This window comes from Culicoides brevitarsis, chromosome 2 (genome assembly GCF_036172545.1).
Source record: "Culicoides brevitarsis isolate CSIRO-B50_1 chromosome 2, AGI_CSIRO_Cbre_v1, whole genome shotgun sequence".
Classification (NCBI taxonomy): domain Eukaryota; kingdom Metazoa; phylum Arthropoda; class Insecta; order Diptera; family Ceratopogonidae; genus Culicoides; species Culicoides brevitarsis.
The window spans coordinates 12,679,774-12,707,164 of NC_087086.1; the positions used below are offsets into that span (position 1 = coordinate 12,679,774).

The following is a 27,391-nucleotide window of genomic DNA, read 5'->3' on the forward strand; positions in this document are numbered from 1 at the left end:
CGTGCTTTCGGTTGTCGCAATAAACTAAAAAACTTTAGATTGTTGTAAATTGAGATAGTGTATTGTCGGTACGTGACTCCCATATCCGGTACGGCATACGGAACTTGTGTGTCAACAAAAAATTCGGTTGGATCTGTTTCGTGAAAATTTTTCATAATAATTCAAACCTATTTTCACGTAGGTGCAAAGTTTTTATGTCGGCAAGGAATTTTCACTAGAGAAAATATTTTTAATAGAATTTCGTGGAATTTCACAGACAGTCGTGAAATACGCGATTTAAAACGTATGAAAGGATCAACAAAGATAAAAGGCATGTTAGAAAGGGAGGAACATGTTGACGTGTATTTAAGCTGGTTTCCCATAATTTTAACTCTGTAATCTTTTTCAATCCATTTTAAAATTAATTTAATGTGTTTTCAAGAGAAAAGTCTTCGAGAACGATGCGTTAATTAATTCATTTGTGTTTAGATGAGTAATTAACGTCAGCTTAAAAATGTTTTTTTTTTCGTGTAATTTGACTTTGTTTGCTTGCTTTGTTTGTTTTTTCATGTTTTTCGGAAATTAATTATGTGGATTTTTGTGTCTGACTTTTATTTTACTTTTTGGAAAGCACGCGCCTGGCATATAGTAAATATTAATATTTATAAATTTTTTATGATATTTTTGTTTGTTCTGAGCTACAAAAATATTTTATATTCTAATGATAATTTTTTGAAAAAAAAAAAAAATTTTTTTGTTTTTTTGAAAAAAATAAATTTATTTTTTTTTCAAAATTAAAAAAAAATAAAAATAAAGTGATAATTAAAAATTTTTGAAATAAAATTTTAATAAAAAAAAACTTTTTAAAATATTAAAGCAAATTTTATAAAAAAATTTTCATCCTTTAAAATTTTAATAAAAATTAGTTAATTTAATTTTTTGGGGTATTTATTGTTAAATATTAAAAAAAATATTTTTATAATTTTTAATTTTTTTAAATTTAAAATTTAAAAAAAATTTTTTTAAAATAAAAAAAAAATTAAAAAATTAAAAAAAAATTTAAAAATTAAGAAAAAAAATTTTAAAAAATAAAAAAAAAATTCTTATAAAAATTTTTAAATTATCATAAATAATATTTTCCACTTTTCCGCAAGTAATAAAGCTTAGGCATTTTTTTAAATGATTGACTTTAATTTTTTAGGAAATTCTACATCTTCTAATATTTTTCCCAATTTTTTCTAATAAAATTTTGGCACATTTTTCGAATTTTTGAAAGCTAAATTTATCACATGTTATTTTTTTTAAAGTGATCTTAATTGTTTTTTTTTATGAATGAAAATCTTAAGCTTTCTTCTGTCATTTAAAGTCAGTCTTAATAAAAATATGTTTTCATTTTTTTTCTAAATGAACTTTGTTCACTTCTTCACTTAGACAGAATGAAAAATCCATTAGTACTTCAAACAAAATGACATTTTTTGATATCAATTGTCGCGACGCCAAGTCACCACATGAATAACTTAAAACTTTTACGGTTGAATGACATCTGTGATGCCGCGTAAAATGTCAAAAACACACTCGAGACAGCCTTGATAGATTAAAATTTACAATATTCATGCAAGTGTGTCGTGCGTCATTTGTTACAAGGAACAAGAAAGCACTTTCGTAGATAAATTTTTGACAATGACTGCTTCCTACGTATTTATAAATTTCTATGTACATACAATAATAAAGAGTTTTGATAAAGTCTCTAATGATCTAAAAATGCTGGGACTGATACTTTCTTTTAATGTGTATTTTTCGCATACACAGTTTGGCTTGATATCTTTTGTTGATTTTTGATTTTAATGATGCAAAAAGTTTTCAAGGTACACCGGAAGAGATACAAACACACATTTATACGTAAGAAAAGCTTTTAGAAGCACGCGCGAAAAGAGCGCTAGCTAATTTTCACATTAAATATCACAAAAATGGTACTACAAGTAACATTAATAGAAATCTCGTTGTGGTTGTGGTTGTTGGTCCAATACGATGAAGGACACAGTTTTCTTCTTCTTTTTCTCGGCATCACTAGTTCGACGACAACTTGGCGTGTCACTAAAACTGTTAGTACTACAATTATTGTTGTTAGTGCAACTGCTACTGTTGCTGCTGAGAAAATCCTCGGCATCCGATAATTTGCTGCGGTATGTTGTCTCGTACATTGGAAGTTCTTCTCATATGTACGATGAATTAGTTGTTACATAACCGTGTCATGGTTGGTTTCCTATATGAGTTGAATCGGTCGGTAAGGAATGATTCTAGACATTAAATAAGATCTGATTCTATAATTTGTTTTTTCTCTTTTTTGGCTTTTTTATGAGTGTTTGTGTGAAGTAAAAGTGTAATAATGTTTTCGTCAATTTAAATTCTATTTTAGCGGTGAAATTTGTCGTACAGAAAACTCGTATGGATGCTATAGAGCTTCGTACTGAAATTTTTTGTACGAAGCTCGAGTTTGCGGTAGTAAAGTTACGTATGAATGCTATAGAGTTTCGTACTGAAATTACTTGTACAAAGCTTTATACCATCCATAAGAATTTGCAGTAATACATTTCGTATGGATGCTATAGAGCTCCGTACTGAAATTATTTGTACGAAACTCTATACAATCTATACGAATTTGCGGTAATAAACTTCGTATGGATGGTATGGAGCTTCGTACATATAATTTCAGTACGAAGTTCTATACCATTCATACGAGTTTGTGGTAATAAATTTCCGTATGGATGCCATAGAGCTTTGTACTGAAATTATTTGTACGAAGCTCCATACCATCTATACGAGTTTGCGTTAATAAACTTCTGTATGGATGCTATAGAGCTCCGTACTGAAATTATTTGTACGAAGCTCCATACCATCCATACGAGTTTGCGGTAATAAATTTCCGTATGGATGCTATAGAGCTCCGTACTGAAATTTTTTGTACGAAACTCCATACCATCCATACGAATTTGCGGTAATAAATTTCGTATGGATGCTATAGAGCTCCGTACTGATTTTACTTGTACGAAGCTTTATGACATCCATACGACTTTTCACTATGAAAATTTACACCGCTAAACCAAAATTTAAATTGACTAATATTGAAATAATAGTAAGAAGTACAAAGAGGAAACACAAAACATAAAATTTTCGCGTGACATGCGTCCTATATCCTGTCTAGACGACCTATGTAGGCGATCAATCATCATCATTTCAAATCTTATAGAAAAAAGTTAATAGGTATCGAAAAATCACATAAACAAACATAATACCTATCTATTTTTTTGAGGAAATTTATTTGTGCAGTAATAAAAACGAATTTGTTGTTAACATGTTTATTCTTGTTATTTTTGTCTGTGCCAATTAAAATATTGCTACCAAATGTTATCATTTTCTTCTTCTCTTTTCTCTTCACATCTAACTAAATTTTGAATCATTTTTATTTATGTTATTAAGCAATATATTTTCATTTTGTCTCTCATACGAGAAAAAACACGTGAACAGAAAAAAACAATAAAATTGATTCAAATTTATATCTGAGCACAAACACACAAAAAAACTACATGAAAGAAGAAGAAGAAGAACATCCAAAGAGATAAAAGTAATAATAATGCAAAATGAATACTTACGAGAACAGGAACTCGATAATTAGATGATTTATGCTTGTTTTTCTTCAGGGAACAAAGCAATAGTTCACGCATACCTTTGCGGAAATTGCGACTCAGAAAGGCGTACAGCAGTGGATTGACGCCGGAATTGATGTACGTTATGAGGAAGGTGAGTGGTGTGAAGAGTGCGTTGAAGTTTGAGTCGCCACGGTAATCGGAAGACCTGAAGATAAATTAATTTTTAATATAAATATTTTTTTTTTCGGATTAAAGAGAATTTAATTATAAATTGATTGGGTTGTGAAAGATAATTGATGGAAAAGAATCCCTGAAGTTAAAAATTTAATGAAAATTTTGCAGGGTGGTCCGAATTTTTTTTATTATGAAAAATGTTTTTTTATTAATTAAATGAAATTTTTCGTTAATTAATTAAAACTTGCTTTTGTATAAAATTAAAAAAATACAAAAATAATTTCTTTAAAAATTAGAAAAAAATGAGAAAAAAATTAAAAATATTTATTAATATTAAATATTTATTTATTAATATTAAATTAAATATTTTAATTTAAATAAAATAATTTTTAATTTTAAATATTAAATTAAATATTTTAATTTAAATAAAATATTTTTTTTATTTTTTTTAATTTAATTTATTTATTTAAATTTTACTTTATCAAAAAAAATATTTTTTATTAAATAATTTTTTATTTTTTTTTAATTTAATTTATTTATTTAAATTTTACTTTAATTTTAAAAAAAAAAATTAAATAAATTAAATAAAAAAAATAAAATTAAATATTAAATTAATTTGTAACAAAAAAAAATATTTTTGAAAATTTTTTAACACAAAAAAATATTTTTAATTATGTATTTTTATTATCTTAATTAAATTTTTATAATGATAAAATCTTGATGAATTTTAAAAATGAATTATTTGGCAATAATTTAAATAGTAAATTAGTAAAAAATTAAAATTTTTATAAATAGAAATAATTTTTAAATCACTCTTTTATCTATAGAATTTCTTTAATTACCACCCTGCAAACAGACAAACGAATTCCAATCTGTATAATTAGTCGGACGGAATTAAGTTATTTTTCTCACGATAAAAATCTTCACAATGCTTTGTTATTTTCCGTGAAAAACACAGAAAAAAAAATAAAAGGATTGCGAACGAAACGAAATGAATTCAGAGCACATCGCTGCCGGCAGAACACAGGGTTAAATGCTATGAACATGAAAAAATAATTACCAATGTTGCCACATTTTCCTTGCGTGATACGGCAAGTTGCAGAGAGCGAATGTAAGGAGAACCACGAGCAGCATTCGTATGACGCCACGTCGTGCCCGCAACACATTATTGGCCGAATTGGAGATTTGTGCTATTTGGGTGCCGTGATGACGTTGATGGAAGCTCTGATTGCGCCACGTGCTAACGACAATTTTTTCCGATTCAACGGACACCTGAAATAGAATTCACTCAATTAACTCGTTGTGACGCATTCATGTGACAATATTTATCAATGAAATCTCGTTAATGGCAGCTAATTTTGTTATCTCTACCAAAGTTTGTTGTTTTTTTCTCTGGAAATGGAAAATGCGTCAAAAATTGACGATACCAGCAGAAAATGTGATGGGAAAATTTTCATTGGATGGCAAAAAAGTAAACAAAGACCGATTTAATCAGTTTTTCAATTTTAAAATCAATTTTCTGATGATAGCGGATGATAGACTGCAAAATCGATGTTGATATGACGTTTCGACGTGCGTTTCGTGCATTCTTCAAAATGTTGGTTTTTTAGCTTTGAGAGTACTTGACACGAGAAGCTAAAAGATAAACTTGTTAAGTGTTGTTGATCGAGCGCAAAAAGAAAGGGATTGACAGACGAAAGTTGTTTTCTTTTCGTCTTTTTTGAAGAAACACATATGCAGAGATAATCTGGCACCAAATCGTGCGGAATGGAAATGAGAATGTTGTGGTTTTCATGGTTGGTGAATTTTATTAAGTTTTTGTAGCTTTCAACGCAAATATTTGGTTTGGTTCCGAAAATAATCTGGAATTTATGCTTTAAATTGCATTACGATTGATTACAAAGATTTTCTAATCCAAATGTTTACTTTGCAGCGCAAATATTAGTCTTAGCTCTACAAAAACTGTTTATTTTATACAAAATTCCTCTTATCAATCGATATGATTTTGATTTTTCTTTTTAAAACAAAATACCAGACGTCTCCACGTTGAAAGTCGATTATTGAACTTTTAAAGACTTCCAAGAAGTAAAATCTATTCAATGACTTTCATAAATAATTTTCGATTTTTAAAGAGAAAAAAATCTCCTGAGGTGATTCATGTTCGAAGAAGACATGAAAGTATTTTTTCACATTTTTAATCCTTTTTGTGTCTCTATTGACATCTCTCTAATGTTCACAAAGCGATTGGTTGGGATTTTAATTAACTTTTTTTTTCTAGACTTCTTTCTGCGAATGAAGCCATTTAGTTGTCTCTGACGATGGTTCTCACATAAAATATTAAAATATGTTTGCCTTCGTGGGAAAATCATTTTCTAGAGAAAGGTAAGGCTATTATAACTTTTATAAATTTTTCATATCAGTTTTATTTAAAAATTAATTTGTTTTAAAATTTTTTTAAATTAATTTTTAATTTTTTAAATTAATTTTTTTTAAAAATTTAATTAAATATTAAAACATTTTTATTTTATTTTATTTAATAATTTGAATAATTTTTTGTTAAATAATTTAAAATAAAAAAATTTTTTTTAATTTTTTAAAATTTTTTTATGATTAAAATCTATTTTTAAAAATTTAATAATTTTTTGTTAAATAAAAATAAAAAATTTTTAATTTTAATTTTTTAAATTTTTTTTATTTTATTTTATTTAATAATTTGAATAATTTTTTTTTATAATTTTTTTTTTAAATTAATAATTTTTTAAATAATTTAAAAAAAAAATTTTAATTATAATTTTTTTTAATTAAAATCTATTTTTAAAAATTTAATTAAATATTAAAATATTTTTATTTTATTTTATTTAATAATTTGAATAATTTTTTGTTAAATAATTTAAAATAAAAAAATTTTAATTTTTTAGAATAATTTTTTATGATTAAAATCTATTTTTAAAAATTTAATTAAATATTAAAATATTTTTATTTTCTTTTATTTAATAATTTTTTGTTAAATAATGTAAAATAAAAAAAAAATTGGAAAATTAATTTTTTTTTATAAAATCATTAAATTTTGAAAAAAAAATGTTATTGTATCGATCTTTCATGTATGACGTCACCAACTTATGTTTATTAATAGTTATTACAAAATTAAGAGGTTTAGTTTTCATGGCACGTGGCGGTCGGTATTTTATGCATAAACCTTGACCTTTTTATTAGTCGTCTTTTCCCTTGACCAAAGTGCTTAAACTCGAATTCAACCACATTTTATTTCATTTAATCTCATGAAAAATATGACAAAATTTTGTTTTTGACACATTTTCATTCAAATTTCCATTTAGAAAATACCCCATCTTTGTCTTTCTATTACCATTATGCGGTTATCTCAAACACACTTGTTATTCCATTTTCAAGCATTATGTGAAAACAAAAATTGAATTTAGATTACGTAAAAGTGGACGCACCTGGCTTTCTGTTGCTCCAAGACATCGTTTATTATCGTGCCGACTATTGGCACGTGACAACAATCCATTGCCCGAGTTCATGTGACCCGTTGTCGTATTTTGCATGGCAATGTGACGTTCCAAGCCACGCGAACTCTGCCATAAGGCAATCCCAATGCGACTGTAAAGTATCTGAAAAGATGAAAGAGAATTCGTTAGATGATCTTGACCTTTTCTTTCTTCTTCTTTTTTTTTTTGTTGCAGTGCTTGGCCAAATATTGTCTTTACTTACTGTCATAACAAGCAGGGGTAATATATACAAAAGTGCAAAATTGATCAAGTCAAAGAGCTCGGCGTTAAATGCTTTACGGTGTGCGATGCATATCGTTTCTGTTTGTCCATTCCCCAGGTCATTTGTTATTGTTCGGACAAAAATAAATTTTGGTATAGAATAGACGCCAGATGTTATCCACACTATTACGATCACGAGCTGCAAGGAAAAAAAAACGTATTTCATGAGCAAATATGCAAAACTACACAGAGAGATAGCAAGAGAGAGAGAAAATTGGAAACCCATTTAGGAATGCCATTCAAAGTCAAGTGATTAATTTATGAATGTGCTACGTGAAGGCCTCCATCTAATGCAGCTGTGTAATGAAGCGTGTGAACAAGTTGCGGCAAAGAGTTCGGTGTTTTAATAAAATATTGGGCAATTAGATAGAATATACATTCGTTTTTTTGCATATGTGAATGAACACGAAGATTGATTTAGCTGCCATTAACATGTCGATAGCTTACAAATGTAGAATCATGCGAGGCGTGGACAGGGTGTTTCGTTTTTTTTTCAGACATCGTAACTCAACGTTTTTACTGAACAACAATAAAAATGCTTTTAAGGGTCATTTTCAGTTCAAGATGGATTTTCGGTTCAAATATATATGGAAGAGATTTAAGTAAAATTTATGAAGTGAAAGCTAGGGATTTACTTCTATTTCTGAATACAATTTTATGCGATGGCTAATAGCAATTTTCCCGTTTTAATGTACTCTCGAGAGTCTGTCGAAATATATAATGACTGGTTTGCACTCTATTTACATTGTATTGAATGTTTTCGAGAAATTTGTATATTTTTCGATATTAGGCCACTCCAAATGAAAATAAAAAATAAAGTCCAAAATTTTTGAAAATAAAATGGGGGGGCAAAATAAAAAAAAAATTGAAATACTTTTTTTCATACAAAATGACAAAATTTTAGCAATAATCTTCTTTGAAACTTTCAATTTAAAAATTGATTTAAGATCATTTTAAGTTAAAAATTGAAAAATTAAAATTTCATAAAAAATAATTGTCAAAAAAATTTGAAAAAAAAAATTCAGTAATTTTATGAAAAATTTTTTTAGAGAAGAAAATTCAAGTTAAAATATGATTTTCAAAACAAAAATTAAAATAATTGAAAATTTTTTTGAAAATGTCTTGAAAAATTATGAAAATACAACAAAAAACTAACAATTTTGATAAAATTTTTAACTTTTTTTTTTATTTTGCCCCATTGGATTTTTGACTTTTAAAATGGGGCATCGGACTTTATTTTTTATTTTCGTTTGGAGCGGCCTTACCAACCAAAAAAAAAAAACAGAATAGGTTTTTACATTTTGAACTACGACGCAGTTATAGTATTTGTAGTTAAATTAAAACTCGTCTAAATTTGTCTAAACTTCTAATGTTTGATTTGTCTGACGTAAAAACAGAGAGAATAATAGAAAGGTTTGGTATTATATATAATTCTTTAAATTTTATCTATTGGCCACAGGCTGACAAAATAACTTGTGCCAGATAATCGGTCCTGGAAAAACTGCGGGAACCTGGAAACCTCGTTCCCGGGAAATTTTCAAAAATCATAAAGAAATATTGACTTTTTAAGAATAAAATGGGAAATTTTATAATTTAAAAATTAAAATTTGTAGAATTACTTAAAAAATGTATAAAATTGACTTAATTTACGATTTTTTTCAATATCTTGGGGTAAATATAATTTTGGGAAATGAGTTTGGTTCCCGAGAAAAAATAAACTTTTTCCATTTCTGCAGATAGTAAACTTTTGGACCTGTGCCATCCCTCGATATTGGTTCAAATTGATTTAGCCAAAAACTTGTCATATAGCTTGCCGTTGTCTTTTTGATGGAAACTCTTACATATTTTTTTCAATAAACGAAATTAAGTCAAACAGTTGGCTTTGTACATCCAACTTTTTTTTCAACAACTGAGAATTTTGCATTTCATTACATATTTTTCATTCTGTTGTCACTTAATGGATTAAAAGCTGAGACTCTCGTAGGTTGTATTGATCTATATTTTAAAATGTATCAATGAGCTTGTTTATCTGTCTGTTAAGCTCATTTGATATTGTACGGCTTCTAATTGCGCATTGATTGATCTTTGAACATAATTTTCTTCGTCTCGTCAAAGCATTTTCATCTTTGTCGCCCTTATTTTACTCTCGAACATCCTCATTGATTCAATTTATAGATATTAATTATTTACTTTAATTTTCATGTATTTACATCCTTGGCATCATTGGTTTGATAAAGTCACTTGAATATCCTAAAAATATTTTAAAAATTGATATTTAAATTTCAAATTTTTTTAAATGAAAAATTTTAACGAAACACCCTGTACCAATTTTCGTTATTAACGGCATGGAAAAGCACTTCATCAATCATGATGAATGTAGAATCATTTTTTCAACATTCGTTTGTTTTAACAATGATAAGGCATTTGTGACGCTGTTAAAAATTGCTTCAACTGCTGAACTACTATCATCGAAAAGTCAATCTACCTTCAGGCTTGCAAAAATGCAAAAAATTCCAAATTATTTGTTTTATCAACTAAATCGATCCCATACGTTGGGAATCTGTTCCATTAATTTTTTTACCCTAAATTCCAATCTTTTTTATTGAATTGAAAAAGTTGCAAGGAGCTAGATACAATATGCTAATCCACAAATAAATCGAAGTCATATATATTGCAAGGGATAACGAGAGAGATAAAATAGAACTGCTTCATCAATAATCTCGACAGGGAACATTTTTTAACGCGAACTCTTTTTTATTGTGTTCAACAAAATGATTGAAATTTTTCCGTCGAGTTCATCGAATTTAATGGTCATCTGAAAATATCCCGCATGATCTAAAAATAATATGAAGGCTGTCTGGCATTCAAATTGAACTGTGGGAGACGATTTATGGTTTTTAGGATTGACTAAGCAAATTTTCGTAAGGCGATTTCGAGGAGATTATAATAGAAAAATCGAAAGTGAGTGGGAGTCATTTGTCAAAGAAACAGACAAAAATTCTCAATATATCTCAAAAATTTGAATGACAAATGTGAGTTTTTGGAGGAACGACCTTCAGCATCATTATTTTTGTTAAATCTTACCCTTAATCTGGTCGACGTCAATATCTGTTTGCACGTTATTGGATGAATGATGGCAAAGTATCTCTCCATACAAATTACGACTAATATAAAAATTGAAGCTGTGTAACTAAGTGAGTGCACGAATTGGTACATTTTACAGAGGAAGTCGCCTAGGACCCAGCTGAAACGAAAAAAATTAAATTAAAATTGACAACTTTTGACATTTTTGAACACAAACAATAATTCAAAATCAACCCAAATATAAATTAATTTAATAGGAAGCCATTTATGGTCCTTTTGTGACATGAAAAAACCATTAAATTTATGCTTCACAAATATTAAGAGAAAAACATTTTAAAAAAATCTCTTTTCGCGATAATTTATCATTTTATCACATCAGCATCTCTCCTCCTCATCATCATCTGAATTTTATTGTATTATTTTTCAAATAAAAACAAACAATCGTGATTTTTCTCATGTTTCCTTTTAATGCGAAAAAATTATTGTTTAAAAGCGCGAGAATAAAACGTATTTGTCAAGCATTTATTTCTCCATTCAACACGATTTTCATACGAATGTTAACACGAGATAACACAAGCGAAACTTTTTTTTTTTTGCATGAATTAAATACATTTTTAAATGACAGACTTTTTTCGCAATTGTGTAGAGTTTCAGTCGTGTAGGTGTATTTTTGCAAAAAGAGTTTTACCTTTCATATTTAATGTTGAAAATCTCACAATGAAATGCGAGTGAAAAAAATGCATTTTATTTTGAACTCGCTGAAATTTGACGACTACGTTTTTTTTTCGTTTTAATCTACGGAATTTCATCTCATATGAGACAAAAAAAAAAAAAGAAATAAAAAGAAACATCATTAAAATAAAAGGAACGTTTTTGAAAATTTCTTCACATTTTATGAGAGTGAAGTTAAATAAATTTTCTTGATATGTTTAGTAAAAGCGTCCTTTGTGACTAAAAATCTTTCATTTTAATTGCTTGAAAATTTCTGACATTTAATACTTTTTCACGTTCACGAAAAATGACGTGCGGTAATTGGTTTGACATTGAAATAAATATTCAACAGATTTGTCTCCAGGGATTATTTTTCGTTTTTTATTGTCAAGGACGAAGGCTTACAAATATTTATTTTCTTCACATAATTTTCCACGAAATAAATTGTTGATAAAAACAAGCAAATATTATGAATTCAAAAGAAAATAAAGATGTAATTAATACGGTTAGAGAATTTTCATGTGAATTTATGTAAATTGTTTTTCCAGCGGCAACTGAAAATTTACAGAATGTAGTATTTAAATAATAAAGTTGAAAGGATTCCGAGAAAGAAGAAACATTTTAAAATAATTTTATATTCAAATGCTCTGGAATCAGCGGAAAAGTAATGAGCTGTCAATAATAAAAGTGGAATAAAATAAAATATGGTTATTTGAGTCAAAAACATAAAAGCTCTTTTTCCTCATTTGTTTTGCGGAGTAACAAGGAAAAGCTTTGACTGCAATTCATTGGGGACAGGAAAAACTAATGAAAACTTCATTTATTTTAAATCAAATAAAATCAAACATTCAATTTGCTTGCCTGAAATAATAATTTCAATTATTTTTTTTTGAAATAAAAACTAATCGAGTATAAATTTTTACCGATTTTTTTTAAATTTTAAAAATAAAAATAAAATAAAAATAAAAAAAATAATAAAAAAAATAATAAAAAAAATAATAAAATCGTTGAAACATTTTTGTTGTTTTTTAATAATCTTCTTTGAAATTTTCAATTTGAATTTAAAAAAAATTAAAATAATTAAAAAAACTATTCGAGTATAATTATTTACTGATTTTTTTAAAATTTTATTTACTTCCTGATTTTAAAGTAAAAATCATAAATTTTTTATTTTTAAAAAACATATCAAAAGAGAAATTGTGACAAACGAAAATTAAAAAAAAAAAATAAAAAATTATGAAAAATGAGAAAAATTATGAAAATAAAACAGATTTTATATTTTCACAAATTTTCTTATTTTACATATTTTTTTTTATTTTATAAAATTTTCGTTTATCACAATTTCTCTTTCCATTTTTGTTTTTTCGTTTCAACGTGAATTGAGTATTGTCACATTTATTTGACAGTAATGTCAATATTTTGATGTAATATTCTTCTATTATGTTCATTAAATTACAATTTGTTTGTCAAAATGTCGATTTTTATTGCTTTTTGTGTAATTTATGACGGATATTTGAGGAATGATTTTTGTTCATCTCCAATTTTTATTTTTGCCTTTTTGAAGCTTTTTCACTTATTTATCACATTTTTATCTAAGTATCGGTATTTTGATTTTTTTAACCAATGATCGTTTTTTGTTTCGATAAAATCATTTATTTTCATGAGATATTTATCGAAAAAGCCCAAAAAAGTGATTCAATTCGCGAACCGGAAATTACTTTTTTGTACTTCTTTTTTTCTTCCTCTTTTGTATAATAAAGAAATTGACTTCAATTTTCTTAAAGATAACTTTTGTTCAATATTTGATGAAAAGCAAAAAATTGAAGTCAAAGTCTTTCAATAAAGTTTGTAAATTTATTGAAAATTTAATTTATTAAAAAAAATCTATAAATTAAAAATTAATTTCTACCTATTTAACGTTTATTTTTATTAATTTAAATATTTAAAAAAAAAAATTAAGGAAAAATCATGATTTTCATTATATGGATAAATTTTCCTTTTTTCACAAAAAAAAAAAAAAAATCCGACAAAAATCACAATACACAACAAATATTTGTTCATCCGATCCGGAAAAGTCAGATTTTATTCATTTTTTTTTCTCAGAAAAATAAATATCGCACAACTCTTTTATTGACATTTTCATTGAAACAAATATCAAAAACAAAATATGGCTTCAATTTTCGCAATCGACTTTCTTTCCAAGAAAAATCGTTCAACGCATCCTATCATCAATAAAATCAATTCAAATTGACAGTGCATGTAAATCGTGTCTGTTTGAACAACCATTAAATCAATTATTTAAAATGACGTTAATTAATGCAAATCGTACCGAGTTATAAATCACGCAAAAAAATCAAACAGTAATCAATAAAATCTGTTTGAAAAATGATCATTTAGAGATGATTACTTGAGTGTTTGACTCAACATCATTCATTATCGATGTTTGTTTATTTTTCATGGAAAACCCGGTAATTAAAAAATATTCTAAATGATGCTTAATTCAATTTTACCCCGACTGAATGCGATATGAAATTCTATATTTAAATTACGAAAAAAAAATAATTAAATAAAAATTGTGAAAGGGCAAATATTAATTATTGTTTTTTCCGTTATTTATTTGCTTAAATTAATAATAATTATCGTGAAATGCAATCACTCACCTCGGTATCAAATAAATCGATAAATTTTGAAAAACGCAAAAAACACCAACACACAAATCCGCCACCGCTAAATTGGCGAGGAAAAAGTTTGTGATGGATCGAAGGCGGCGTGACATCGTAACGACAAGTATCACCAACAGATTTCCTGAAAAAAAATTAAAAGTTTTGTTGATAAAAATTATGTAAAATTGTTTAGCAGCTGTTTTAATGAAAATCTAATTTTTTGTGTAATAAAGGGATTTTGTTAATTATTTTTTGTTTTTGTTTTCAAGAAATTTTTTCATGTGATCAGTTGCGGAATTGGCTTTAGGATTATAAACAGGGCTGCCAAAATTATCAAGTCAAAATTATTTGACTTAAGCTTAAGTTTAAGTTACTTAAGTTTGACTTAAGTCTAATTAATTGACTTAATTGTAAATTTTTTTTTTAATTAAAAAAAAATCTCGAAACTTAGGTTAAAATTCAAAACTATTCGACTTATTTTATTCGTTTCTTTAGTTTAAATCAAAAATCTATTAAGACAAAAATTTTATTTTTTTAAGTTTTTTTTGTTTAACTTGAGTTTAAGTCACTTAAGTTTGGCATAAGTGAAAATAATTTACTTAATTTTTTAAAATTTTTTTTTAGCTGAAAATCAATTTTTTGACTTTCAAATTATTTTTACTTTTTGTAAAACTTAAGCTTAAGTCATAATATTTTTTTTACTCTTTATAGTTTTTTAGCCTTGCACATAAGGTTGAAATCTTAGGCCCGAACCAATTTCTCCAAAAAGCCTGAATAATACCAGATTTTTTTCTTCAAAATGTTCAACAAATTAAAGTCAAGTCAAACTCAAACTTAAAGGACTTAAGCTTAAATTTAAGTTTAAGTCAAAAAAATCTTAATAGTTTAAAAAAATAATAATTTAATTAACTTTTGTCTTTTCGACAGAAATTTGGAAAAAAATATGAAATTTTTGTAAATTATTTTTAAAAAATTGTAAATTAATTAATTTTATTAGAATTAAGTCAAACTTAAGTAACTTAAGCTAAAAATCTATTCTAATTAATTCAAACCAAGCAAAAAAATTAACTAAGAAATCACAAATCCAAGACTGGCGACGACGACGACGAAAAAAGGCAAACGTAAACATTTCTAATTGGCTTAATGATGAAAAAATGCGAAAAAAAGTGCCACGTGGGACAGAGATCATTAACTCTAAACAAGCAATAAAGGCAGTTAATTATAATAAATTTCGCCTTACCGAAAAAGCAGCAACAAAAGACGAGCGAATAAAGTGTGATGAAAATAACTCTGACATCCGTGCGATCAAAGATAAATTCCTTGTGTACATCTGGACTACTTTCGCCTCCAACGCCATCATCATCCTCGTACGCAAATGTGCCATTTTGGTAATTTCCGTCGTTGCCAGCTGCGATGGCAGTCGCTGCCGCAGCACCAAAGCCACCCGTCACATTGCTGAGTGTGTTTGCGGTGAGATTCGCCAAAAGTTGATATTTGTCAAAATTCGTTGGTGTTGTTGTTGTTGTTGTCTGATTTAATGATGATGATGAGTTGATGCTAAATGGCAACGGCAATGGAATGGGGGACGCGGATGACGAGGCAACAACTGTCGTTTTTGTCGTGGTCGAGTGGAGCGTGTTGAACACTAAATCAATCATTGGTAGTGTTTGCATATTTCCATGTAGTTTCGACAGATATGCAAAGAGATTCGATTCATTTGGCGACGATTTCAGAATTATCAGTAACACTATGCATTTATCGGAACTTTTCATTGTACATTCTTTTTACTTGTCTCACTTGTCCGGTTGGCTTTATTTTATCCGGTAAAAACATTTTTCTCTCTCTCTCTGTCTTTTAAATATTTGCTGTGTTCGAGTTTTTGCTTTTATTTATTTTGTTATTTTTTGTTTCGATTATGTTTCACTGCTGCTAGAATTTTATTTGTTATTTTATGAATTGCGTGTCGATTTTTGTTGGTTTGTGATAAACAAAAGTTTAGAAACGGAACAAAATAAATTTTGTATTGTTGGATTTTTTTCTATGGAATTTAAATTTTCAAGTAGAGATTGTTCATTTTTTTTTGTAGTATTCTTTAAATTTTGTCACACTTTGTTTTTGTTGAGTTTTTGTATGTTTTTTTTTAAGTTTTTGAACATCTTTTGGAAAACAAAAAATAAAGAAAAAATAAAATTTCTTTGCAAAAACAATTTTTTTTAAATAAAAATAACTTTATTAAATTAATTTTTATAAAAAAAATAATAATTAAATAAATTTTATTGATTTACTAATTAAAAAAATATTAAATGAAAAAATTTAATAATTTTTTGTCCCAAAAAAAATAATTTTTTGAATTTTTTGTTTGTAAATTTTTTTTTTTAGACGTTAATTTTTCTTAACATTTATTTAATTTTAGTTTATATTATTTTAAAATTTTAACTTAAAAGTAAAGAAAAATCAACAAAATCTCCCAAAATAAAAATTTTTGAAAAAAAATAATTTTGGTTGACTTTCAAATTAAAATGTTTTTAATTAAATAATTTATTTAAGCATTTATATTTAGTTTTTTATTTTTTTCAATTTTTTAATAAAAATATTTAAATAATTTAATATTAAATTTAATTTTTTATTTGTTTTAAATTAAGTTAATTATTAAAATATTTAAAATATTAAATTTAATTTTTTATTTTAACTTTTTAATTAAATAAGAAAAAAAATATTTGATAAAATATTAAAATTAAATAAAAAAATGGTTGAAAACTTCACAGCCTTGACGAAAGAAAAAAAAACATTTCCATAGGAAAAAAATTTTTTCTTTCTTAAAATAGAAAAAGTTTAAAATTTAATGAGTCACGCGTAATTATTTTCATTAACCCATTTTCACTTCTAGAACATCAGAATTAATTTATAAAGAAAATTAATCACGAAGAACAACCTAAACTTTTTAATAGCGCACTAAAACTCAACAGATCCAAAACATTTTTCTTGTCACAAATTCCTCTGTAAACTTAATTATTTAGAAGAAAAAAAAACTTTTTCTGTGACATTTTAACTTTTTTCCCTTTTTTTCCCTAACAACGCTAAAAAAAACCTGTCGTCTCCATTTTCTTTTAAAAAATTCATAAATCTCCGACATCTACCTTTTTTTCTTCTAAATGCAGAATGACAGACAAGCCCTTTAATGCTCTACTGAACTAATTCCATTAAAAGAAGCAACCTTCACGTGCCCACAAAACAACAGAAAAAATGGCAAAATTCTTATTACTTTTGTCTCCGCACCACACGAAACTGTCTGGCAATGCTTTTTTCCTGGATTTTTTCTCGTCATGCATGCACGTCTGAGCATCAAAACAACCGCAATAACAATGCTTGTTATTTTATTTAAGCAAATAATAATATAGGAAAAAAGACGGTAAAATGATACTTTGCCCATTGTTCGAAACTATACTTTTGAACAAACTTTTTTTTTCTACCGTCTTCCTTTAGTAATTTTGTTTGTTAAAAAAAATAAAAATAAAATAATAAGAAAACCGAAATGAAATATGAAGCATGAAGAATTATGAAGTTTACCTATCCCCCTGAATGCACTTCGTTTATTCCGCACAAAAGTTAAATAAAAGCAGTTTAAACTTTTCCTTTTTTTGCTGCTGTTGTTGTTAAATTATTGTGCTTCGTTGTGATCGGAATAAAAGAGTGAAATAAATTGTTGGAGGCAATACACGGAATTTGAAAATATTTCTTTGGTTCGCGACTCTGTGGCAGCGGGATTTCCTTGAAACAATTCGTATAATAGTTGTCAACTAATTATTGCATTATTATTTATCATTGTTCATGAATACGGGAAAAGTTTCGTAAAATTTATGGTTTAAGCGTGTTTATAAAAATTTATTTTTCTATGGGAGAATTTTTTTTTTATTTTTAAAAATTTTTCGATTTTCCTGATTTATATTTAATTTTTTGAAATTTTTAATTTTTCCGGAAATTTTTAATTTTAAAAATTAATTAATTAAAATTTTTAAATTTTAAAATTAATTCGAGTCTTCCACGATATTTTATATTTTACAATCCTTATTAAAAAAAATAATAATAATTAAATAAAATAAAAATAAATAAATAAAATAAAATCATATTTTTTTCACATTTTCTTAAAATTTATTTGAGTTTATAAAAAAATTAATAATTCAAAAAAAAAAAAATTATTTTATTTAAAGCTTACTATGTTAATTAATAATTTATACATTTTATTCATTTAAAAATTTATTTAATTTTTTCAAACTTTTTTTCAATATTTTTTTTGTGCTTTAAAATTATTTTTTTTAATTTTATATTATTTTTTCTCTTAGTAAAATCACTATAATAAAAATATTTTAAAAATTTTTTATAAATGAAAAATATTAATAAAATATTAAAAAAAAATATTAATAAAATAAAATATTTTAAAAAAATTAAAATTTAATTTTTTTAATTAAAAATTTAATAAAATACTTTAAAAATATTTAAATTAAATATTTAAAAAAAAATATTAAATATTTTTATAAATAAAATTTTTTTTAAAAAAATATTTAAAAAAAAATCGTTTGTAGTTATTTTACCGACAAAATTACAGGAATTTTCCATTAATAATTCAAAACGAGTAAATTATTAGTTTCTAAAACTTTAATTCGATACCTCAACCATTTAAACGTATCATTTTTCACAAAGTATCATTTAATGCTACTATTTTATTTATTGTTTAAATTGCATTAAAACATTCTCGGTCGATGAGCACAATGTCATCATGAGACAATTCCCGGATAGTGTCACCCCATATTGTTGTGCAGTTCATTATAAATAAATAATTGCATTTAAATAATTTTAAAATTAATTTCATTTATTGGTGCGCTCGGTTATTTTTGTTGCCACCATATATTTTGGTTTAATTTATGCCGTTGGAGAAATAAAAAGGACATAAAAGGCACAACTGCATTTAATGCTTATTTTTTGGTTATTCTTTTAATTAATAACGAAAATTTATTAACAAATATTTGAAAATGTTTCTTTGGCTGGAATTCTCAGCGACATTTTTCATATTTTATGATACGAAATAATGCGCGTTCATTTTATCAATTTTCTTATCTAATGGCTGGCATCTTTGGTAATAATCGGTTTATGTTTGTTTTACGTGCCGATTTTTCAAATGGCGCCGAGTGGAAAGCTATAAAGTTGGATTATTTTTGTTAATGGATTCGACTCCCGTTTCCGTTCTTTTCTGTTGCTTCGTAGATGGGCATGTATAATGTGAATATGCAAAAAAGTTCGATTTCAGAGTAAAATTATTAAAAAAGTAAAAGGTTGCAGTTGAATTTTAGTGAAAAAGTTAGTTTTGCAGTAATTTTTTGACCTTCAATGGACATTTTAGAATAAAAACTATTATTTTACTGCAAGAATTTGAATTTTAAAAATTATTTTATGAACTTAAAACCCTATAAAATAATTTTTCAATAGCATTTAAATTGCATAAGAATCAAAAGTACTTCAGAAAATTATCAATTTTCTATCAAATTATCTCTGGGACATAAATTTTTATTGCATGTCTTAACAAAAAAAGCAATATCGATTCACTTAAATCTATTATTTATTGCATTTTTTGTCAACTTTTTTAAAAAAAATCTACAAGAATTGAAAAATTGTCTTGTAAAGTGTGATTTTTTTTTAAATAATTTTTGACACTTAATTCTTCAGATAAAAGTTTTGTGAAAACTTTTGAAAAAATGTCTGCAAACTTTGATAAATTATTTCAAGGACTCAAAAGGACAAAATTAATGTGCAGTTCGTGTTTATCATGTTATTAAAAAAAATACAGAAATTTAACACTCAAAAAAAAATCCCTTCAAGGTTATTGAATTTTTCTCATGAAACTTTTTAAAAAAATAATTGGAAAAGTTGAATAACCACTCAAACGATAACCAGACAACGACATACGAACGTTTAACTCAAATTACAAATTTTTTCTGTAATTTTCTTCTCTTTCCACTGTGCGTGACAAAAAGAATATCCTTCAGCTGATGCTCATAATTGTTTTTTTTCGTCTCGCAGATGTTACACCGAAAGACAAACAAAACGCACAACAAAAGAAAAAAATAAATTTCAATCTTTTTGTATACTAATGATGATGATGGTCGCTTTTTTATTCTCATTTATTTTATTTTTTCCTTGTAAGCATTTTCTGAACCAATTTATTTCATTTAAAAATTTTTTCCTTAATTTTTTTCGACATATGACACTTGTTCCTTATTTATCAAAAAAAAAAAAAAAAAAAAATTGAGAAGAAAAATTTCGTTGATTGGTAATCGATATTTAACATCTCGTAACGGGTATCTTCATCATCATCAAAATATCTCCAGCTGAGAAAATTTATTGGTTTTCGTTCGCGCAAACACCCACATGCGATGATGCATGATCCTATCAGATGTTGCAAAATAAAAAAAAAATTAAATTAGAAACGCGATATGCCTTAAAAATTGGAAATGACGTGCTTCGATATTCGAAATACGGAAAATAATTTTTTTTCTCGTACTTTCACAGGCACCCGTCACATGTCACCACAATTTTTGGTTAAATAACAAACTAGGTAGACTGTTATTTAAATTGATCGTGCATCGATGCAAAAGTGATTTTTTTTATCCCAACAGCCCAATAAATAAAATTAGAAAAGTGTCACTGCAATTTTGTCGTTTGTGCAAAAAAGTGTAAAAAATTGTCACAAATTAAAATTTTATTTATTTTATATTAAAAATAGTTACTAACTTTTTTTTTTCATAAAAATAAAATTAAAAAAAAAATATAAATTGCTTAACTTCAACGAAAACTATTTTAAATTATTATTTTATTAAGTTTGCAACAGTTGCGAGTACACAAAACAACTTGAAATATTTAACTCGAGTAACACCTTCATCATCTCTCTTCTCTCGCTTTTGATGAGTTTTGTAATCTGAAACAGTTAAGAGTGTTTTGTTTTGCAAAAAAAAAAGTTTTTTTTTTCTCGCACAAACTACTCAAAAGTTTTAATTAAAATTCCCGTGATAATTGCAGAAAAGTGAAAGAAAAATAAAACTAACTAAGAGACAATTTTAACAGGAAGTTGTTGCTTGAATGGATTAATTAAGTTCATGATAATTATTCAGGGTTTTGTTTTTGTGAATTCAAATCAATACAATTGATGATAAATAACATTCAATTCATTGAAGTAGAATTCCAATTTGATTACCTGTGTTATTTCTGAGAAAAATGCAAAATATGTCTTTTGGGTAAAATGAAGGCTTTGAATGCTTTCATGAGAAATTATTCCTTTATGTGGTTGGTTTGATTCAATTTTATGAGTTTTCTTGATTTTTATGTTTTTCAAGTAAATATTAATTAAAATATTTTTTATACAAAATTTAATTATTTTCATTTTTTTATTTTTTAAAAATATTCAAAGAAATATTTTTTTACTCCTTATGAAACTTATATAATAACTTTTTGAATTTATTTTAAAAATATTATAATATTTTTTTACAATTATTTAAAATTTTTGTATTTTATTCTCCAATTCATGTTTTTAGTAAAAATTTTTAAATTAAGATATCATGAAATTATCTTGAATTTTTTTTCAGTTCGATAAATTTCGAATAAATTTTAAAATTTTATTTTTTTTAACTGCAAATTTCACATTTTTGTACTCCTCATATTGGATAAAATTAGTAATTTTCCTTTTTTCTGACACATTTTATATAAAATTATTATAAATTTACTAAAATGTGGAAATATTAGCTATAAAATTGAGTTTTAAATTTACTAAAAAAAAAAATTGAAAAAAAAAATTTTTTTTTTTGAGGAAAATTTATCAAATTTTTCAAATATGGCACGTTATTTTTTCTTTAAAAGTTGAATATTTTCAAGCAGAGGTGAAAAAAATTTATTTTTGCCAACTTATTTCCCAAAATTATATTTTCCTCAATATAATGAAAAAAATCTTAAATTAAGTCAATATTTTACATTTTTCAAGTAATTCTAAAAATTTTAAAAATATTTTTTTTTTAATTTATTAAATTACCATAGTAAAAATTTAAGTAAAAATTTTATTATTAAAATAATTATAAAAATTTTAAAATTATTTTGATAGAAAAATAAAAATATTTTTTATTAATTTTCAACAAATTTTTAATAAATTTTTTTAAATTATTTTTGAAATTTTAAAATTTCTCCTTTTTTATTTAAAAATTCAATTTTTTATGATTTTTGTAAATTTCTCGGAAACGAGGTTTCCAGATTTGAATTTTCCAAGTTTTATCTCAAGTTATTTTAAATCTATTCTTCTATTTATATTTATTTGTAAATTAAAGCCTTAAAAAAAAACAAAAATTTCGACAGTTAGTACGAAATCCACGAGTCTGGTTTCATTTAAATCGAAATCAAAAATTCAAAATCTGAATGTAATTATACAAAAATTAACATAAAAATATTTAACTGTAATAAACCGATAAAAACGAGAAATTGCTCTCCGTTTAATAATAAAATCCTTTTTATCTCCTTTTTAATTAACTTCATCTTCTTATCTAAAAACTTCTTCACATAAAAAATAAAATGGTTGTAATTTTATTCTGTTTTATTGATTTTTCTTCTTTTTTCCTCTACTTTTTATAAACTACCTCCGGCAAATTAAATAATCTCCTCATTTATTGCTTCCTTGATTCTATTTATAGATTAGATTCAATTGTTATTCATTCCATCGAACTAGCAACACATAACAATATTGAAGGCTTATTTTTTTTTCTAAATAAAGAAAAAAAACTTGTACGTCTTTATAGAAAAATAAATAAATAACAGGAAAAAAGTTTATGGAAGTTTCTATTTACTGAATGAAGCAATCAGCTTTTAACTTTTTCCTCAGTTTTCAATTCCTTTGTTGTTCACATTGTTCTTGGTTTGATGCACAAACAAAACGTTTCCCCTTTTTTCACAACTTTTCAAAGAAAGAAGGAAACTTTCCATCAATTTTTCATTTTTTTTATTTTTCTTCATTAATAAACTTGAAAGAAACTTAATGGTAAACTATTGACTTTTGTTCTTTAGGAAAGTCTTTAGAAAAAAAAATCTTTTTAAGTAAACTTTCTTTGTTGTCGCTCATTTTGCCGTGCAAACTCATTTGAAATTCATACAAAGAGACGGACGATCCTTGTTTTGTGTAAGTTTTTGAATAATTCATGAAATTGAAATTTGTATACGTTGGACAAATAAACGTGTCATGCTCGTGATTTGTTGAGCAATTTCTCTCTTCGAGGAAATTGAAAGTGTGAGAAATGCAAAATATTTTGCGATTATGTATGATGGCGATAAATCTCGGAAAGTGTCTGGCGAGAAGTGAATAAGTGTGTCAATGCATATATTACCGTCACACATGTGAATGTTGGCTTATCAAGTGGTTTCAAGTGCACGCCGGAGATGAGCATATTGTTAAGGAAAATTATTTCTGTGGAATTCAATAAATTTTGAATAAATTATGTGACATGTTTGTTGAGAGTGTTTGTCAAACTTAATTGTTTATTTATGTCAATTTTGTGTATGTCACATAATGACATAATAACATTAAGCGCAAATTTGAATATTCGTAGTAAAATTAGGATAATCAGGATTATTGTTGTTTAATTTCCTTGTTTTGAGTATAAATTGATTGAATTTCATAGAAAATTTAATTTAAAAAATTTAAAATTAGAAAAAAAATAAATTAAAAAAAAAGTTAGTTAGTTTAGGTCAAAAAATTATTTTTCACTTTAACAATATGCATGATCCAATATGAGGTATTATTTTTTTATATTTTTTAAAAATTTTTAATTAAAAAAAAATCATTTAATTTTAATTTAATTTAATTAAAATTTATCAATTTTTTTTCATACCTAATTATTTTTTTTAAATTTAATTAAAATGTTTTTATAATTATTTTTTTTTATTTTTAAATTTTTCAAGATAAAATATTAATTTAAAAATTATTAGTAGAAAAATCATAAAATAAATTAAAAAATCTTTTTTATTTAAAAAAATAATATTAACATAAAAAAATAAAAAAAAAAATAATAATAATAAAATTAATGAATAAATTTTTTAAAAATATGAATAAATATTACATAAATGTTTTAAAATTAAATTTAGGTCAATTTTTCCAGGAAATCCTGAATTTACTAAAATTCATACGGAAAATCAATTCGATTAAAGTGCATTATGTTTGAACAAGAACTCACAAATTCAAGTTTAATTGAAATAATTTAGAAGTTTTCAAAATTATCAGAAATATAAACACCTAGTAAATTGATTTCACAGAGTTATATAAATTTCTTGAGAATTTCAAATTAAGCACAGTTATTATTATTATTTATTTATTTGCCTTTGATTAATATAGTTTTATTTGAGTTTCATGCATTTTAATATTAATTTAATTTTAATCAATTAATTAACTTTATTTTAAGTAATTTATTTTATTATTTTTTTTTTTCCAATATAACGATAACCAAAATATTTTTTTTTATTTTTAAATTTCATGATTTCATCAAATGAAAAAAAAAATAAAATTAATTCGAATCTTATTTTATATATTTTTTTAAATTTTTAATCAAAATTATTTTATAAAAATTTTAAAGATAGATTTATTTCACGAGTTTTTTTTTCAAGAATAAAATATTTAAAACTTTAATCCAAAAACCATCAATATTCACTAATCTCTATGATCAAAAAGTCACAAAAAACCATCAATTAAAACTTTACTCATCTACCTTCAACCACTTATCTAATTGACTGTTTGACTAATTGAAAGTTTAAATTTCATCACTCACATTTTATTTTACTCTACATATTTCATTTTACACACAAAAATTTGATTTTGCTCTAATCTAAACCATTTGCCACACAAACCGAATTATTTACCAAAATAAATTGTTTAAATTAAATGCAATTTATTTGAATTTTTTTGCTTGAATTTTTCAACAGTTTATGATATAAATTTTTCTACAATTCATAAATTAATTATTCTACGCGATTTATTGGTTTACTAAAATATTTCGCTGATGACGCTGTTGGAATATTAATTTTGCACTTTAATTTTGAAAATATTTTTTTTTTATTTGTTGTAAATATTTATTATGAGGAAGTTATTTGAAAAAATTTTCACTTATAAGAATTCAATCAATTTTTTTGTTGTTTAAAAACTCATATAAATAAATGTATTATTTTCTTTTGTACTCGATTTTATTGACGAAGATGATATAATAATAAAGATAAAAATAGAAGTCGTTGGTATGAACGTTACTCAGCATTTGTTGATCCTGATGGCACGATAAATAACTTTTTTTTGTCGTTTTATTTTTTTTATCATAAATATTTATATTGAATTTGAATATTTTTTTTCAATTATTTTTTTATGTTGTTATTTATTTACAGATGTTTATGACACTTATATTATTTTTTTTTTCACGAGATTTTTCTTCCGTATTTTTATTTTTTTTGTAAATAATTCAATTTTATTTTTTTTATTTTTAAATATTTTTTTTTCAAAATCACTTTAATTTTTTTTAATAAATATTTTTTTTAATCCATCAGATCCGAGATTTTTTCCTCGTCCGTCGATTTCAGATGCAGGCAGAAGACTAAAAGACAAAAACGATAAACAGTAAGTGCGTTACAGGCTGAAACAATCATTCACAACATTGTTCTCGACATTCAAGAAGAGGAAATTGTGAGCGCATGCGAGTGACTGGAGAGTATCGAAGCGCGGGAAAATTCATTTCCACCGGTTTCTCTCGCACTACAAGTTCATTTTTCCCCGACCTACCTCTACTGCATGTGGTTCGGTACGGAAAACATCTGTTTAATTTCATTCATAAAAAGTTGTCTGAGTGTCGTGAACAAAGTAACATTGAAGTCTCTCGTGGAAAATGGTATGAAATAGAATTTTCTCACAGGAGGGAATAGTGCTTGTTGAGGCATTGAATGACAATTTGATTCAATTAAAGGAGTCGCAATGACATGAGACACCACAGTGTCAGTACCTTGCGCATATAGTTGTGACATTGTATTATGTAACACATTTAAATAGAAATTGAATCTGTTTCCAATCTTCTAAGTTTTATTGATGACATCTGACAAGTTTTAGAAAACATTTTTCATGGGAAAAATTTTTTTTTATTCAAACAATTGTTGATTCAGTTTATTTTAATTTTTCTATTAGGTTGTTCTAAATAAAAATTTTAAATTAAATATTCAAAATTTATAATTAAAAAAAAATAAAATATAATTTTTCATAAATTATGAAAAAAATTTAATTGAAAAAATTAATTTTTAATTAATAAAAAATAAATAAGAGGCCAAAATTTTTTTATATCAAATTATATTTTTAATTTTTTTTTCTATTTTTTTTAATTTTTTTAAAAAAAATCTTTTTTTTTTAATTTTTTTTCTATTTTTTTTTCAATTGTTTTTTTCTATTTTTTTTTTTTTTTCTATTTTTTTTCACAAATTTATTTCTAAAAGAAATATTTAATAATCTTTTCTTTAAAAAATTTTATTATTTCAATTTATAATTTAATTTTGAATTTTTATTTTTTTTTTATTTTTTTAAAAAATATTTTAAATAAAAAGAACTTTTGCTTTAATACAAAAATTTTATTTTTTATTTAATTTTAAAATTTTTTTTTTTTTGAAAATTTATTTTTCTTTTCAATTTGTTCAAATTTAATAGTTTTTAATTTTTGACTTATTCTGAAAAATTCTAAAGCTTTTAGAAAAATTTAAAGCAAATTTGATTAAAAAAAAAATATTTTTTTAATTTTTTCGTCCAAATCGTTTTAATGAATCTAAAATCAAGTCAAAAATGTATAAATTTTATTTTTTATTATTGGGAAAATCGACATGCGGCTTGAATTTACGTTACATTTACGTCCAAATGTTTATAATTATCGTAAAACTTGTTGCGAGTCCCGGTGTCAATCAGCGTTGTCTGCAATTTGTCGGAGAATTTAATTATCAACATTTTTGCAAAATTAACCTTGATTAGAATTTTCACGTTTTTCACGAAAGAGTAAGTAGAACATCACTGCAATATCAATAAAATCCATTAAATTTTTCGCTAAAAGATATTTAGGACGCGCCAAGTAATTAAAGCTGCCAAAGATAAAATTTTATTTTATGATAGACGAGCGGAAAGTAAAATTTGCATTAATTTTCACACATTTCCGAATAAAATTGTGGCTTTTTCAACGATTACAAGTCTTTTACAGGGAAAAATTTAAAAGTTTACTGAATTACTTACAAAATGGTGAATTTCAGATGAATTTCTGGCACG

General features: G+C 24.9%; 1 protein-coding gene across 2 annotated transcripts; it reads right to left on the bottom strand.

Annotated features, from left to right (window-relative positions):
• Nucleotides 1-1,425: 1,425 nt before the first annotated feature.
• LOC134831551 (trissin receptor) lies at nt 1,426-25,515 on the bottom strand. Of its 2 annotated transcripts, none has more exons than XM_063845307.1 (9): nt 25,361-25,515; nt 15,287-15,975; nt 14,044-14,188; nt 10,673-10,832; nt 7,530-7,727; nt 7,259-7,429; nt 4,861-5,072; nt 3,630-3,831; nt 1,426-2,242 (listed from the first exon to the last, which is right to left on the bottom strand). In XM_063845307.1, the coding sequence occupies exons 2-9, from the start codon at nt 15,816-15,818 to the stop codon at nt 2,216-2,218; spliced, it is 1,647 nt and encodes a 548-aa protein (XP_063701377.1). In that variant the 5' UTR covers nt 15,819-15,975; nt 25,361-25,515; the 3' UTR covers nt 1,426-2,215. The 2 variants fall into 2 exon arrangements, with proteins under 2 accessions (XP_063701377.1, XP_063701376.1); XM_063845306.1 differs by having other exon boundaries at nt 1,426-2,276.
• Nucleotides 25,516-27,391: the final 1,876 nt, after the last annotated feature.

Bases quoted from the DNA above. Each gene is read 5' to 3' on its own strand.
- LOC134831551 (XM_063845306.1), bottom strand. From the start codon at position 15,818: ATGAAAAGTTCCGATAAATGCATAGTGTTACTGATAATTCTGAAATCG. The intron at 7,728-10,672 runs GTAAGATTTAAC...TTTTCCTTGCAG, and splicing joins TGACGTCGACCAGATTAAGG to CTCGTGATCGTAATAGTGTG. The intron at 5,073-7,258 runs GTGCGTCCACTT...ATTCTATTTCAG, and splicing joins TTGGAGCAACAGAAAGCCAG to GTGTCCGTTGAATCGGAAAA.